The sequence below is a fragment of the Sus scrofa genome, chromosome 11 (genome assembly GCF_000003025.6).
Source record: "Sus scrofa isolate TJ Tabasco breed Duroc chromosome 11, Sscrofa11.1, whole genome shotgun sequence".
Classification (NCBI taxonomy): Eukaryota; Metazoa; Chordata; class Mammalia; order Artiodactyla; family Suidae; genus Sus; species Sus scrofa.
Window position 1 is genome coordinate 21,493,594 of NC_010453.5, and position 14,288 is coordinate 21,507,881.

Sequence of the window (14,288 nt, forward strand, 5' to 3'; positions counted from 1 at the left end):
AGAAGGCAAGGTGTTTCAGAATGCAATGCCTTTGGTAATCCGGCCTTAAAGATCACACATTGCCATGTCTATCACATTCTACTGTGTCTGTGATACACAGTATGGCTCACACTGTGTATGGCTGTGTGAGCCATGCACACATTAATCACCGTGTATGGCTCATATTCCGAAAGAGAAGAATTAGTCTCTACCTACTGAAAGTGGAACATCAAAGAATTTGTGGACATATTTCTTTCCACTGTCTAGCTGCAACTTATAATATAACTTATATAACTTTCAAAACTTACAATATAAATGTAAAATGCACTCACCCCTTCTGAAGACTCCGCAAAAGTCTTATTCTTTTATAGCATCAACTTGAAGTCCAGTATCTTGTTATTAAATCAGGTACAAGTGTGGAGGAGATGCCTTGGGTGTCCTATAGTACAGCTCCTGAGTACAGTTCCTCATAATCTGAAGACCTATGATCTAAAAAGAAAAGTTAATTGCCACCTACACATACACACGCACAGCATCCAATGGTAGGATAAATATAGGGTAACTACTCTAGACAACCCCCCCATCATTCAAAACAAAGGAAAATAGGAAACACACAAAAGCAAAAGACAGTAAAATCCATCAGGGCAAATGTTGAAAGTTCCTTGTCTAGGATTCCAAGTTTGAAAATGAGTCTCTATAATCCAGACCCAGAACATTCTGTTGTATCAGACCCAAATTTCTGTTGTAACAGATCCAAATTCTGTTGTAACAGACCCAAATTCTGTTGTAATATCTGGTAATCCCCATCACAAAAAAGCGATATGTTTCTAAAACCAGAAAGAAAGAAAGAGAGAAAGAGAAAGAAGGAGAGAAAGAAAGAGAGAAAGAAAGAGAGAAAGAAAGAAAGAAAGAAAGAAAGAAAGAAAGAAAGGAAGAAAGGAAGAAAGAAAGAAAGAAAGAAAGAAAGAAAGAAAGAAAGAAAGAAAGAAAGAAAGAAAGAAAGAAAGAAAGAAAGAAAAGAAAAAGAAAGATGAGTCTCTGTAGCTCTCAACTCCAGCCTCTGAGCTCTTGGGTCCACCCCTAGGTCGTCCTTTCTTTTGCAGGAAGGTAGCCCATGTTTTCTGCTGAAGAGTTTTCTCAGCTCGTATCTTGCCAGTAGAAGTTTCAGTGTCCAAAGGCCTCATCATTTTACATGAATCCTTCCCATTTCAATCCAAGCATGCTGTACTTCTGCCAATTTATTTTTCTTCGAAACTTTATGGATCTCCTATGATTCTTGTTGGAGCCCACTCAGACAAAACTACATTCACAAACTCTTCCACAATAATCTCTTCTTGACTTTGAGCTTCTATTTATACTCCTCTCAAGGTGCTTTAGGCTTTCATGAATGCTCTCAGCTCCTGTCTACTGCCCAATTCCAAAACCACTCATAAATTTTTGGGCAGCACCTTTCTCCTGGTTTAAATTCTGTACTCGTTATCTATTTCTGCATGACAAATTATCCTAAAATGTAGTGATTTAAAGCAACACTAAACATCAATTTTGTTCCAGTTTCTGTGGGTCAGAACTTGAGAAAAGCTCAGCCAAGTAGTCCTGGTAGGGAGTTTCTCATAAAGTTGCCATAGAGCCTTTGGCCAGGGCTATAGTTATCTGAAGGCTCAACCGAGGCTGAGGGATCCGCTTCCCTGGTGTCTCATCTGCATGGTTGGCAAGTTGGTGCTGGCTGTCAGCAGGAGACACTAGTTCCTTTCCTACATGGGCCTCTCTGGAGGGCTGGGAGAATGTCCTCACAGCATGAAGTCTGGCCCCAGAGTAAGTGATCCTAGAGAACGATGGGGAAATGGCAATGACAATCAAGCTTCAGAAATCACACATCATCTTTTCCACACTTTTCATCAGAAGCGAGTCAGCACAACTGGCCCATGTTCAAGGGTAGAGAGACTAGGCTCCACTTTTTGAAGGGTGGTGATACATTCTTAAACAACTACAAACACTACCACCAGCAACATATTTGCTGAAAGCAGTTAAATTTTTTGAACTTCTGTCTTTTGAGAATATTTTCCTAAGGATCTATAGTCATTTTACTAGGTTCCAAAGTCACTGAAAGTTGTCCTTTCTGTGCACTTATGCCACCAACGTGAAAACTGCTCAACTTGTTTTATTTTGCTTTTGACCTTTGGAGGATTTCCCTTTTTTATTTTTGTTTTTATAATTCTATAAAATAGTTTCAAGATTTTGAAGTCCAACTGTTGAAGAAGATACTATATTCAGAGAAGTCTAGCTTTATATCTGCCCTTCCACTCTTTCCCCTGTAATTTGTTTTTAGTTTTTAATTTATTCTTCCATTTTTAAAATGCAAATAACTAAATATATATCCCCCATTCTAAGATAAATATTTGCATGTTATGCACATTGATTCTTCACATTTCTTTTCCTTTTTTTTAATCTATCAATATAACCTGAATTCACTGCTTAGCAATATTTGGAGATAACTGTCATTTCTTTTTATGCTTAATGTTTGCCATCATATAAATGTATATAGTTTATTAAACCAGTCCCCTATGGAGGGATAATATGGAAGTCTCTAAACTTTTTCTGTTAGATATAGCACCACAATGAATAGCTTTATGTGTGTGTCTTTCTATATTTTTTCTGGAAACATATTTTTATAACTATAATTTATTTCCACATTGCGCATAGATGTACCTAAAATTTTTTACATCTACTTCTAATGTGGTAATATGGGGTTCTATTTTTTTCCAGGAGTATAAGTGATACAGCAATGAATATCCTCATACTTAAATCTTTGTTGACATTTCTGTTTATATCCTAAGAACAAATTTCTAGATATTGAGTTGGTAGGTCAAAATTTGTGAACCTTTTAAGACAGTGAATGCATGTTGTTAAAGTGTTTTCAAGAGAAGGGTTTAACAAGGATACAGTAAATCTCCGAGGCAGCCCAAATCTCAGTACCTGGCATTGGAGAAATCTGGGGTCAAATCCTACCTTTACCGTTTACTAGCTGAGTGACTCTGAACAAGTTAATTTTCCTGAGCCACTGCTTCCTTGTCTGGAAACAAACAAAAAATAACTGACGGGCTTGTTATGAAGAGGAAAATAAGATATTTGACAGTAGATGTACATGACTACATAGACCAGGTATTTAGCATAGTCTACAAGTATGTACTTGACTGCATCCACCAAGCACTTAAATGTTTGTTGTTATTAGTCTTATTATCAGCAGAGGAGATTGTCAGTCTCAATGAAGATTCATCAGCCCTGGATAGTACCCTTTAAAAATAAAGTGTCAATTTGACGTAAAAGATGCTATCTTGTTTTAATGCGTTACTTTGATAACTAGTTCTATTGAGCATTATCATCCATTTTAAAATTTCTTCTGGGCACTCTGTTTATATCCTTTGTCTATTTTGTTCTATGTGATTTTAGCTCTTTAAAAGGCATATACACTAGTTCTTTATTAGGAATATAAACTCCTTTATTAGGAATACAAATTTCTTTGTGATTGCTTCTGTAGACTTTTAAAATCTTTATGAATACTTCACGGTTTCAAAATTCAATAATGAGCTCATCCACATGTTATTTTAGTAGTTTGTGGCATATATCTTACATAAAGAAAAGTGCACTGATCAGAAATTCACAGCCTTGAGAATTTCCATGGATATATCCACTGTATTGTTTTCTATGGCTGCCATAACAAAGTACCACAAACTGGGTGGCTTAAAGAGCAGACATCTATTGTCTGAGGGTTCTGGAGGCATCTGAGATCAAAGGGTCAGCAGGGTTGGTTCCTTCTGGAAGCTGTGAGGGAGAACCTGTCTCCCTAGCTTCTCGTGGTTTGCTGGTCATCTTTGGTGTTTCTGAACCTGCAGATGTATTGCCCCAATCTCTGCCTTCACATTCAAGGGGCATTCTCCCCATGTTTATATCTCTATGTTAAAATTCTCCACTCATCATATTGGATTAGAGCTCACAGTAAATGGCTTCATTCTAACTTGATGACCTCTGTATGAGCCTACTTCCAAATAAGATCACATTCTGAGGCACCAGGGGTTAGGGCTTCAGCAGATCTGTTTTTAGGGAAACAACGCAACCCACGACATTCATGAAACCAGAACACAGATCAAGAAACATAATCCTTCAAGCCTCCTAAAACCTAGCTCACAACTCTTTCAGCCATAACCCCTTGCCAAGGTTTCTATTCTCCCGATCTTCCACACCTTAGATAACTTAGCCCATGTTCTTGAACTTCATATAAATGGAATCACACAACATGTATTCTTCTGTGTTTGACTTCTCTACCTCAAAACTGTATCTGTGGGGGCGTTCCCATCATGGCTCAGTGGTTAACGAATCCAACTAGGAACCATGAGGTTTTGGGTTCGGTCTCTGGGCTTGCTCAGTGGGTTAAGGATCTGGCATTGCTGTGAGCTATGGTGTAGGTCACAGACGTGGCTCTGATCCCAAGTTGCTGTGGCTCTGGCGTAGGCTGGTGGCTACAGCTCCGATTAGACCCCTAGCCTTGGAACCTCCATATGCCATGGGTGTGGCCCTAGAAAAGACCAAAAAAAAAAAAATCAAAAGACTGTATCTGAGGGTTCATTCTTTTTCACTTTTCTGTAGTATTTAACAAAAGAAAGAAAGAACAAGGCAACTTATCCATTTTGTTATTGATAGATACTTATGTTGTTTTCAGTTTTTACCTACTGTGACTATGGCTGCTGTGCAACTATACCATGAATATGTTGCAATGAAAATCCTAGTACAAGTTTTCTGATGCGTGTATGCTCACATGTCTGTGGGGCATACAGAGTGGGCATTCCAGGTTATAGAGTAGCCGTATGTTTGGCTTTACTAGATGCTTCCAAGCAGTTTTCCAAAGTGGCTTCCCACAGTATATCATAATTTTGGTTGTTCCCTGTCCTCACTTGCACTTTGGGTTGAGAAGATAATAATAGTTTTTATGAGAAGACTATGATGATGATGATAGCTTCTCATTAAAGTTACTGTGAAAACCAGACATTGAGCTGGTTGTTCCTTACCTATCTCCTTTCATCATTAAACTGTCTTTCAAGGGAGTTTGAACTTCATTTTGACAGACAAACAAAACTAAGCATCAGAGAGATTGCATAATCTGCCCCACGTAACAGTAAGTAGCAAGGTATGCTTTGAATCCAAATTCGTCTAATTACCAATCTCAGAGACCGTCTAGTCCAGAAAAATGTAAATCTGGTTGTGACAAAGGGGAGGCCTCGGGCATCATGGTGCAGCATGAGGGGACTGGTGTGACTAATGCAGAGGGGCCAAGTTAGTGGCAAGAGGTGAACACAGGTCTAAATCTCTACCCAAAGGCTCGTTTGTGCTACCCTGTTTTGGGGACATCAGCCATGAGCATCTGCATTAGCTTCAGACATTTCCCAATGGATGATTGTTTTGAGGACTGATTTTGAGAAACAATGGGTAAGCTCAGGATTCTAAAAGAAAGTGCTGCAAACCAGTTTGGGGGTAGAGAGTTAGAACAAGAGGTCAAGGCTGGCATTAGGGGAAAGCAGTCACAAGAGCAGGTCCGTGGCACTGTTCTCACCACTGATATCAATATGCACTCCTCAGCCCTTCAGCGCTCACTGCGGGGCCCGGTGTCCAGGTGACTGATGCCAGGAACACCTACCTTTAAGGATATAGCAGGAACCAAGTCCTCTCTTATCATACCCTCTGCTTTTGGGGCCCTAGATGGTCGGGTGAACATCCATGGGGGAAAAAACATTTCATGGAGCAGGAGGGAAAAGCATTCTGAAAGTCATCACTCTTCCACCCAAAATATTCAGTGGACTCAAGCACTGTGAGCCTGCTTTGAATCAGGCACTGGGCTGGTTCTTCCAGATGCATCATCTTAGTCTTCACAGTGACCTTGAGAGAGAAATAAAGTTCTACTGTCCCCATGTTACAGGTGTGAAAATTGAGCTCAGTGAGGTTTTTAAGAAATCTGTCTAAGGTTACCCGCAGCAAGAATCAGAGAACACAAGGGTTCCACACTAACAAAGGAGGTAGAAACAGGAAGTTTGGTTGGACCTTCTGAATTAGGAGCTGTGTCTTTAAGGAATCAATCTATGGGAATACACGCTCATTTTAATTTTTCTTAAAGGAAAGCAATAAAAGAACACTGGAGCTTTTCCTGCTGAACTGGAAGCTTGTTCTGGAAAATGAAAATTTTAGAAAGAGAATTCTGATACTGTAGGCCAGCAACTCTTATTTATGAACATATAATGAAGGGGTCCAGGGACACATAGTCTCTAAAAGTATCACACTGATGAAGTTCTAATCAGCTCAGATTCTGTCATCTTCTAATTTGGGGCCAGTGCCATTATTTAAGAAAGTACAAAGTTTCCATTTTTATTGGTGCTTGGTTTATTCCTTTCTTGAAACCCTGGTTTGGTTTTAAACTGGAGTGAAAAACTAACACCTGGGCTTTGCTCTGGTTTCAGGAAACATGCGGCTTTTTTTTTTTTTTTCTTTTTCTTTCTTTTTCTCTCTCCTATATTTTAATCAGCAATTGGTTTAGTTGACTGACTGGGTCACAGATGTAGGTATCCCAGGTGTGTGGATGCTTTTGCTGACACTACGACCCAAACACTGCAGCCAGAGCAGGGCGAGAGCCATTCAGGAAAAAGCAATGGGCTCCCACTCTGGGTGTGATTCACAGCCAAGGCTGATGCTCACCCAGGCTCCCAGGGTCTGCGCTGACTTCCCAACAGAGAAAGAGCTGAAGAGAATGGGAAACACAACACAGGCAACTCCCCTGCTTTGGTCCCAAGGACTTAAAAAGAAAAAGCCATCAGAGCTCATATCCCCCCACCCCATACTAGTTGAATCCTTATGCACTGCACAGGAGACCTCCTTCCAGAACAAGTGGGTAGGCTTAGCGCCCCCACCAGCCTGGTTCTAGAGAGAGAGGGAGCGCAGTCTGAGAACGAGAATGCCCTCTGCCTGCTCCAGCACAGAAATGTACTGCTGGCATTCACAGAGACAAGCAAATGATGTGGTGGGTGTGCTCTTAATCTCTATTTTTATGTCTCCAACAATCTAGTGGTTAATTAGCAATTTGCTGCCCACCAATATGCAAATGAATGACAAGCAAAAGCCCTCCGCATCTGTAATTATTTTACCGATTTACAAGCCACTCTCCTCTCTGTGTAGGTTTTTCTGTGTGCGCATTCATGCATCAGGGATTTCATTATTTTTAGAAGCATACTCTGTACACTTTTATGCTTTAATATTTTCAGGCTTCAGTAATTACAGTCTTTTGGATATACACACATATCCCCCCCCCAACTCCAAATGCATTTATTTGTCAGGAATTCTTTTTCTTTGATAAAGAGTGAAGAGTAAGATCTATCAAGGGGCTGAAATCCAAATTGCAGACAGAGAGCCAGAGCACAAGATTGAAAGATGCACGTTTCCGCCCCCTGCCAAGTCCTTATCTGGAATCGGAGGAGTCTTGTAATATTTGATTTTCTCCCAAGCAGCTCTGGTGAATCGAGCCACGATCTGCGTTATCCATCTGCCTACTTTGGAGCAGGGTGTTTTACTATTTGGCGGTTTAAATGCTTTACGTTTTTGCCAGCACATTAAGAAAGGCTCTCATGTTAAATTAAGTCAATTAATAAATGGAGACACATTAAGCAATCAATTTTGTCAGCCTATCTCCCCAGCATTATGTATGGTTGGCTGTAATCACAAGATAAATGCAATGTGCTGATCTATGGTAATGTTCAATAATACATTCTCCGCCAGGCTCAATTCATCAGGGAGTTTCGGTAGGGGAGGCATTTGTTATTGGCTGTCTCTGCACCTCAAGGATAACATTTCTGTCCTTTTGATTGGCCGCCTCACTGCTGCAAGATTCTAACCGTCTTATTTTGATGATGAATATGAAGGCACGCTAAGCCGGGCTGGAGCGTAGTGTCTCAGAGGCTGCGCTCCTTGCAGAGCCCAAGGACTTAACAGCTTCCTCCGCTGCCTTGCTGTGCCAACAACCCCCCAAAAAGTTGGGATGCTTTTCTTCACCCAGTGCTTTGGGGCTGTGTTAGATCTCATTCACCTCCGCTTTCAGCATTACAAGGCTAAGCGGGTGTTCGCCGCCGCCGGGCAACTTGTCTGCGTCGTAAACCCCACGCACAACCTAAAGGTGAGTTGCTCTCTATCCGTCCTTTGACGTTCCCGCGGCTCGGGTTCAAGTCCTTCCTCTGGGTTCGTCAGTGAGCCATCCTCCCGCGAGCGCGTGGAGCTCCGGGGCAAAGGCTGGTCGGCTGGGTCCCGGGCGCCGCTGCCTCGGCTCGTTCTCCCTCTCCTGGTGGCTGGATGCTCTTGGTGACAGTGTGTGGCCTCCTTGACGGGCGAGAGCAAATGGAGTGAGTCTGTGTCTTTTCCCCAAGGCGGCAGCCTTGGAGTGGGGTGGGGGTGGTGGAGGGAGTAGGGGGCGTCCCCTTCCCTCTCCCAAATATTTGTGGGCGAGTGTTTAGGAGACAGGATCTGAAAAGTTCGCCAAATTGCAGTCTGTCCCAGCTGTTGGAAAAGCAGGCAAACACCAGGATTAAGTAGCTAGGGTGGGGGTGGGGGTGGGGGGCACAGGAATCCGGAGCCTGGGGTCTGGGGGTCAGGAGTGGGCTCCTGGGCAAAGCGTTTATCCTCGTGCTCAGACTCGGCGTGATGGGGGCGGGCGGGGATGTCAGGAAGAGTTTGTCTTCTTTTCTTGCTGGAAGCTGGATGTGCCGCCGGGGGCACTGAGGACAGGAAAGCAGCATAATGAAACCGGCTCGGAGCCGCCGCTGCCTGATTCACCGCCGGCGCTGCGGTGCCTGGTTGCTGTGGCCGCCGGGCTGCGCTTCTGGCGCCGCTGCCCGGCATTTGTGCCTTCGGGTCAATGCGCTTTAAGAGAACAGCAACAATATGGGATCGCGGGACATCACGGCCAAGACTGGGGGGTGGGGGGAATGAATGAAGAGCCACGGGCTAGTGGAGGCGGGGAAGAAGGGGGAGGCAGGGCGGGAGGGGGCAGTGGGAGGACGCGGCTGAATTCCCCCAGCGTCGAAGTCTGAGCCGAGCCGACACAGCTCTGTCCCAAAATAAACGATGGAGTCCTTGAGAGTTGCTTTCCTGTCCTCATTATACCCAAGGCTGAGTGACGGGGGGAGGGCACGCTGCAGCCGAGCAGCAGAACAGTCTCTGCAAGAATAGATGTGTCTTTCTGACCACTGCTGCTGGCAGGAAGTGTTGCTTGTTGCTCATCACTTTACTTAAACTCTCTTTCACTGGAGCCCTGCAGGCTGGTGCTGATGGATGCCTCCCAGCCACCCCCAATTCTAGAAGTCCCCAGGAGGGACAGGTGCCCGGAGCCCCTGGGGCTATATGCCAAGGCCAGTCCTGAGTGGAGGGGTGATGGATGACCCTAGGACTGCTATGGTGCTCTAGGAACTGGTTTTCTGTGGTACCCAAGCTGGGACTGACATCATCTCCCTCAACCTACCCTCCCTCCCCCCCAACCCCGGCTTCTCCTCATTCCCTTGTTTCCTTTTCTCTTCATGGCTGAGTTTCATAAATGCGAATTCACCCCAGTCATCCTTAGCAAAGCGAGTGTATGATGTACATATTAAAATATGATTCTGAATTCCATTTCATGGCCACTTTTGAGACTGCATTCAAACTCCTATTATTCTGTCACTTTACATTAGTTAGTTTCCTGTGGCAAGAAATTTTGTTTACTCCTGTTTTGCATTTTAAGACCTTTACAAACTGTTTATGAGACTTTGCATTTCCAAAGTTTGAATTTGTATGGTTCATTGGCTGTGGCTGATGACAGGGAGATGGATGCTAACATTTTGGTGCGGGGTGGAGGGAAGAGCATCGGTGTGTATGTTTCAGTGATGTCAGCCTAGATACTGACATGTGGCCCTGCTGCCTGGACCCAGGAGTCAAGTTGGAGTCCTTGGGTCAGCCCTGATCAGCTGTGACCTTGAATGACTCAACCTCTCCAAGCTTTCCCCTCCTCCCCTTCAAAAAGGACCTATGAATCTCTCTCCTGCCTCCTCCGTGACTCTGTGAGACTGAAAAGAGACACTCAAGGTAGATGGGCTTTATAACACCCTCCTCCAAAAAATATGATGTTATTGCACATAATTCATAGGGTTCCATTAGGACCTGCAAAAGTTATCACTTAAAGCCTTCAGCCAACTGAGAAGCCATATAAGCAATAATATGAAATAGGTGACATACGCTCGGAGAGGCTATTTCCCATAGCTCAGTTTTTCATGTACATTCTCATTTGGCTTTTCCTTTGCCATAAAAGAAAGCCACTTAAAGATTTTGCTCAGATGAGAGTCAGCGCAGGTAACCACATCAAATCCAGGGCTGCTAATGTTACCGGAGGTGCAGCAGGACACACAGGATTTACAGAGGCTCTGCCAGGCAGAGACAGACCTTGGCAGCACAGGTTGCCTCTTCGGAGGGCTTATCCAGGCTCCAGGGTGACCCATCAGCTAAGTTTTATCTGCCTCTCAAACCTGAGGGCTGGCAGCCCTTTGCAGAGCTTTTTGAAAGAAACAATTCTATAGAATTTCTTCCCTGTCACTTATATTAAAAAAGTGGAGAAAACCTCGAAGAAAAGTGCTCCTTCTAAGCATCCCTTTTCCATAGACAGACCACGAAAATACGCCTTGGATGTAATGAGCTGTGATCCACACAGGGAGAAAAATTCTTTTTTTCAAGGAAAGAAAGAAAAAAAGAAAGAAAGCAGTGGCAACGTTAACCCAGAAGAGCTATTGATCTTGGTGCTTTCCCGCACTTTGTGTGACAGGCCTGGCACATGAAATGGTGACCAAGGACAGAGAGACTGCAACGTTGCTTTCAATTGTCTAGGTTGCATGGAGCTACAAAGAAGGCTGGGAAGCCTGTGTTTTTCTTTGTGGAAGCATTTGTTGCACTCTGTCCTGTCCTGGGCTTTCCTGAGACGGCTAGCCATGCCTTTGGACCTGAGGCAAGGGCGGAGCTATCATCAAAATGCACTTACTGAGCAGAGGAAATTGTCTACCTACCATGGGCTTCTATGGGTCACCTTCATTCTCAATCTTATTATGGTGATTACTCCATAACGTGGGATTCTTTCAAGCAAGCTGATGCCTGTCCTTCCAAATGGAAGGGAAGGCAGACACCCCAGTTAAAGCTGTCACAGTCCTTGAGCCCACCCTAATTAAAAGGATATTCAGTCACTTCGCCTCCAACAGAACAGCATTCTGCTTCAAGAAGAATCCGCAGCAGAGCCCTCTCTGGGGAGTGCAAATGGCATTCTGTGTTGCCCCATGTCCGTCTGTCTCTGCCTGTAAGGATGGCTCCTTGGAGGGATTAGCCCCCTCTCCCTCCCCACGTCTCCTCTCCACCCCAAGAAAAGTGACCACCCAGGAGCTGGTGACTTGGCTGGCTGCCTCTACTTCCTCATTCACGAAGGTCATGGGCTTCAGGCTAGCACCAGGGAGGGCTCGGGCTCCTGGCCCTGATTCAGCACTGCTTTCTCCCTCGTGTCCTTTGCTTGTTTCCAAACCAAGAAAGCCTGTCTCTCCTGGCTCCGCTCCCGGTGACACTATCGGCTTGTACAATGCCCTGCCTGGGGCAGCCCTCCCTTCCTCTGCCCTGTCACCAGAGGTGTCTGGCCAGTCTCTGCAACCCACCTTCTCCAAGGAAGGGTCTGTAGTGGCAGCCGGGGCCCCTCTGGGTTCAATGCCCGGAGTTTCCCAAGCAGACAGGCACTGAGCAGAAGCTGGCTGGGCCACCTCCTCCCCTTAACCATGGGCTTGAGCTCCAGAGAACCAGTTGCTAAAAGAAGTCTAGCAAAGGCTTTCTGGCAAACCTCTGAAAGGGCCTGACCAGGTCCAACATCATTGCTGGGACCCCCAGTGCCCTCCCCAGCTCCCTGGCATATAGAGCCAAGGGCAGAACCTCCCCACCTCCCCTGGGAGGCTGTTCATATCCTCTATGCACTGGTCTAGACCTAGCTCTTCTCTGCTGTAAGTCCTTAACCTTGAGTTTACAGACAGACACAGACACGGCCAGCCACTCACACACACACAGTGGGAGGAGCATATAGGACAAAGATGGCTTTAATTTAAGTGCCTGACAGATACCAAATCTAAAACTGGGGCATTTTAGTACCATTACTTGAAACATGCATATGCCTTTCTTTCTTTTTTTATTATAGTTGTTTTACCATGTTCTGTCAATTTAGGGTGTACAGCAAAGTGATCAGACATATATATCATTTTCTTATATTATCTTCCATCATGCTCAGTCATAAGGGATTGGATATAGTTCCCTGCACGATACAGTAGGGCCTCATTGCTTATTCATTCTAAATGCAATCGTTTGCATCTACTAACCCCAAACTCGCAGCCCATCCCATATGCCTTTCATTCTAAGACCAACTTGAGAGGATGAATGTGTGTTGAGTGATGGTGGGGGTGGGGGATGGGCTTCCTGGAGGGGGGCGGGAATCATCAAAGGAGGGAACTGTGGAGAGCCGGGTGGCAAAGGCAAGCATCACCTCTACAGGTCATGGGCTAGTTTTGGGAACTCCCGTACCCACCACAGGGCTTTCACCATCTCTGCCTGACACAGCGAGGCAGGCAGCTGAAGGAAGGCTTAAGACCTGAGCATCGTTTCTAGAGATTTAGAGCCAGCCTTGGAGTGCTCAGCCTGCATACCTACCTTAAGGCAGTTAAAAGCTTCCAACAAGACTGTTGAATAGCGCAGGTGTGGTCACCCAGCTCTCCCTGACACAGCCACCTCTGAGGATCCCGTCCCTGGTTCTCTGGACATTTCACCAGCTCCCTTTGCTGCTCAGGCTGGAGCCTCTGCACAGCTCAATCAGCACCTTGGACAGGGCCAGGGAAAGGCGAAGGGAGGGGCGGAAGCTGGTGGTCCTGCCCCTGCCAGCTTTAGTCTAAAGGCTTTCCCTTGCCACCTTCTCCAGCCCTTTGGTTCCAGTGAATATTGTATGACCTCGGCTCTGCGGGCACAGAGCAGTCATGCGGCTTTTCTGGTTAATGGTGATTGCAAATGAGGCTCCCGAGTCACATAACTGGAGGCCGGAGCTCTGAGCAGTCGTTTGGATAGCGGAGGGCTGGTGATGGAGACACAGAGAGGGCCATGGCTGGCGTGAAGATGAGGTGAGCCCATCACCTCTGCATTCATTCGACAGCTCCAGAGCAAATTTTGTGGAACTCCCTTTACCACGGTTCCTCAAGCTTCAGGGACTGTTTGGAAGAAATGAGAAAACAGGGACCGCGAGCTTTCTTTGAAATCCGCAGAGAGGTCAGAGTTATTTGGATGGCTTCCCTGGAGTAAGGCAGAACATTTTTCTAGCAATTAACAGGAAGAAAAAAAAAACTGTCTGGGATAGTATTTTACGCTTAGCAAAAACTCAATCAGCTCTGTTCCGCAGAGAGGAGAGTTGGCTTGTGTAGACACTAAGTGTCACATGGGAGGGGTCAACCTGGAGAATGGAGCCACATTCTCCTGTGGGGTCCGTGGCTCAGAGAATGCTGCAGAGAACATCAGAGAGGCTGAACCTTCTTATTTACGGTTGAGGAAACTGAGGCTGGAGAGGGGAGTGACTTGTATTGGTTTCCTATGGCTGCTATAACAAATTACTGCAAACAGGACAGCTTAACCACAGAGAAACTATTTCCCAGAGAAATCAGAAAGCTGGAAGTCCAAGGTGTCAGTGGGGCAGGGCTCCCTCCAAGGCTCCAGGGAAGCCTGGTCCTCATCCCATCTGGCTTCTGAGGAGTCCCTGATTTCCTGGGCTTGTGGCCACATCCCTCCAATCGCTGTCTCTGTGGTCACATGACCTCCTTCTCACCTCTGCGTGCATGTCTTAAAAGGATACAGGTGATTGCATTTCAGGCCTACCTGGCTAAACCAAGAGAAGCATCTCATCGCAAGTTCCTTGATATCATTCACCTGTGGCCACAGACCAGTCACTCTTTTGCCATTTAAGGTAATATTCACTGGTTCCAGGTGTTAGAATGGGACTAGATCTTTTCAATCCACTGCGTGATTTTTGCTGTGTCAACTGATTTAGCGTCAGAATTGGAACCAGAAGTTAGGCTGCTAAGGAGACTTATAACCCCTGCCCTGTCCTAGGCTGCCTTCCAATTAGCCCCAACTAAAGAGCCCTTGCTGGCTGCATGCTGTGGGAGCAGACACTTGCAGGGATCCCCCTCCTGCCTCCCGTCAGCCCTGGG

At 45.4% G+C, this 14,288-nt stretch overlaps 1 protein-coding gene and 1 long non-coding RNA gene across 3 annotated transcripts in view; one reads left to right on the top strand and one right to left on the bottom strand.

Annotated features, from left to right (window-relative positions):
• LOC110255813 overlaps positions 333-14,288 on the bottom strand; it is a 115,489-nt gene continuing 101,533 nt past the window's right edge. For both annotated transcript variants that reach the window (XR_002336674.1, XR_002336673.1), the window contains one exon: positions 333-468. This is a non-coding gene — a long non-coding RNA (uncharacterized LOC110255813). The remainder of the gene's footprint in view (positions 469-14,288) is intronic.
• Positions 7,012-14,288, top strand: part of SIAH3 (siah E3 ubiquitin protein ligase family member 3) — a 61,697-nt gene continuing 54,420 nt past the window's right edge. Inside the window, 1 exon segment of the mRNA XM_021065603.1 lies at positions 7,012-8,182. Coding sequence (XP_020921262.1) covers positions 8,048-8,182 — 135 coding nt within the window. The 5' untranslated portion in view covers positions 7,012-8,047.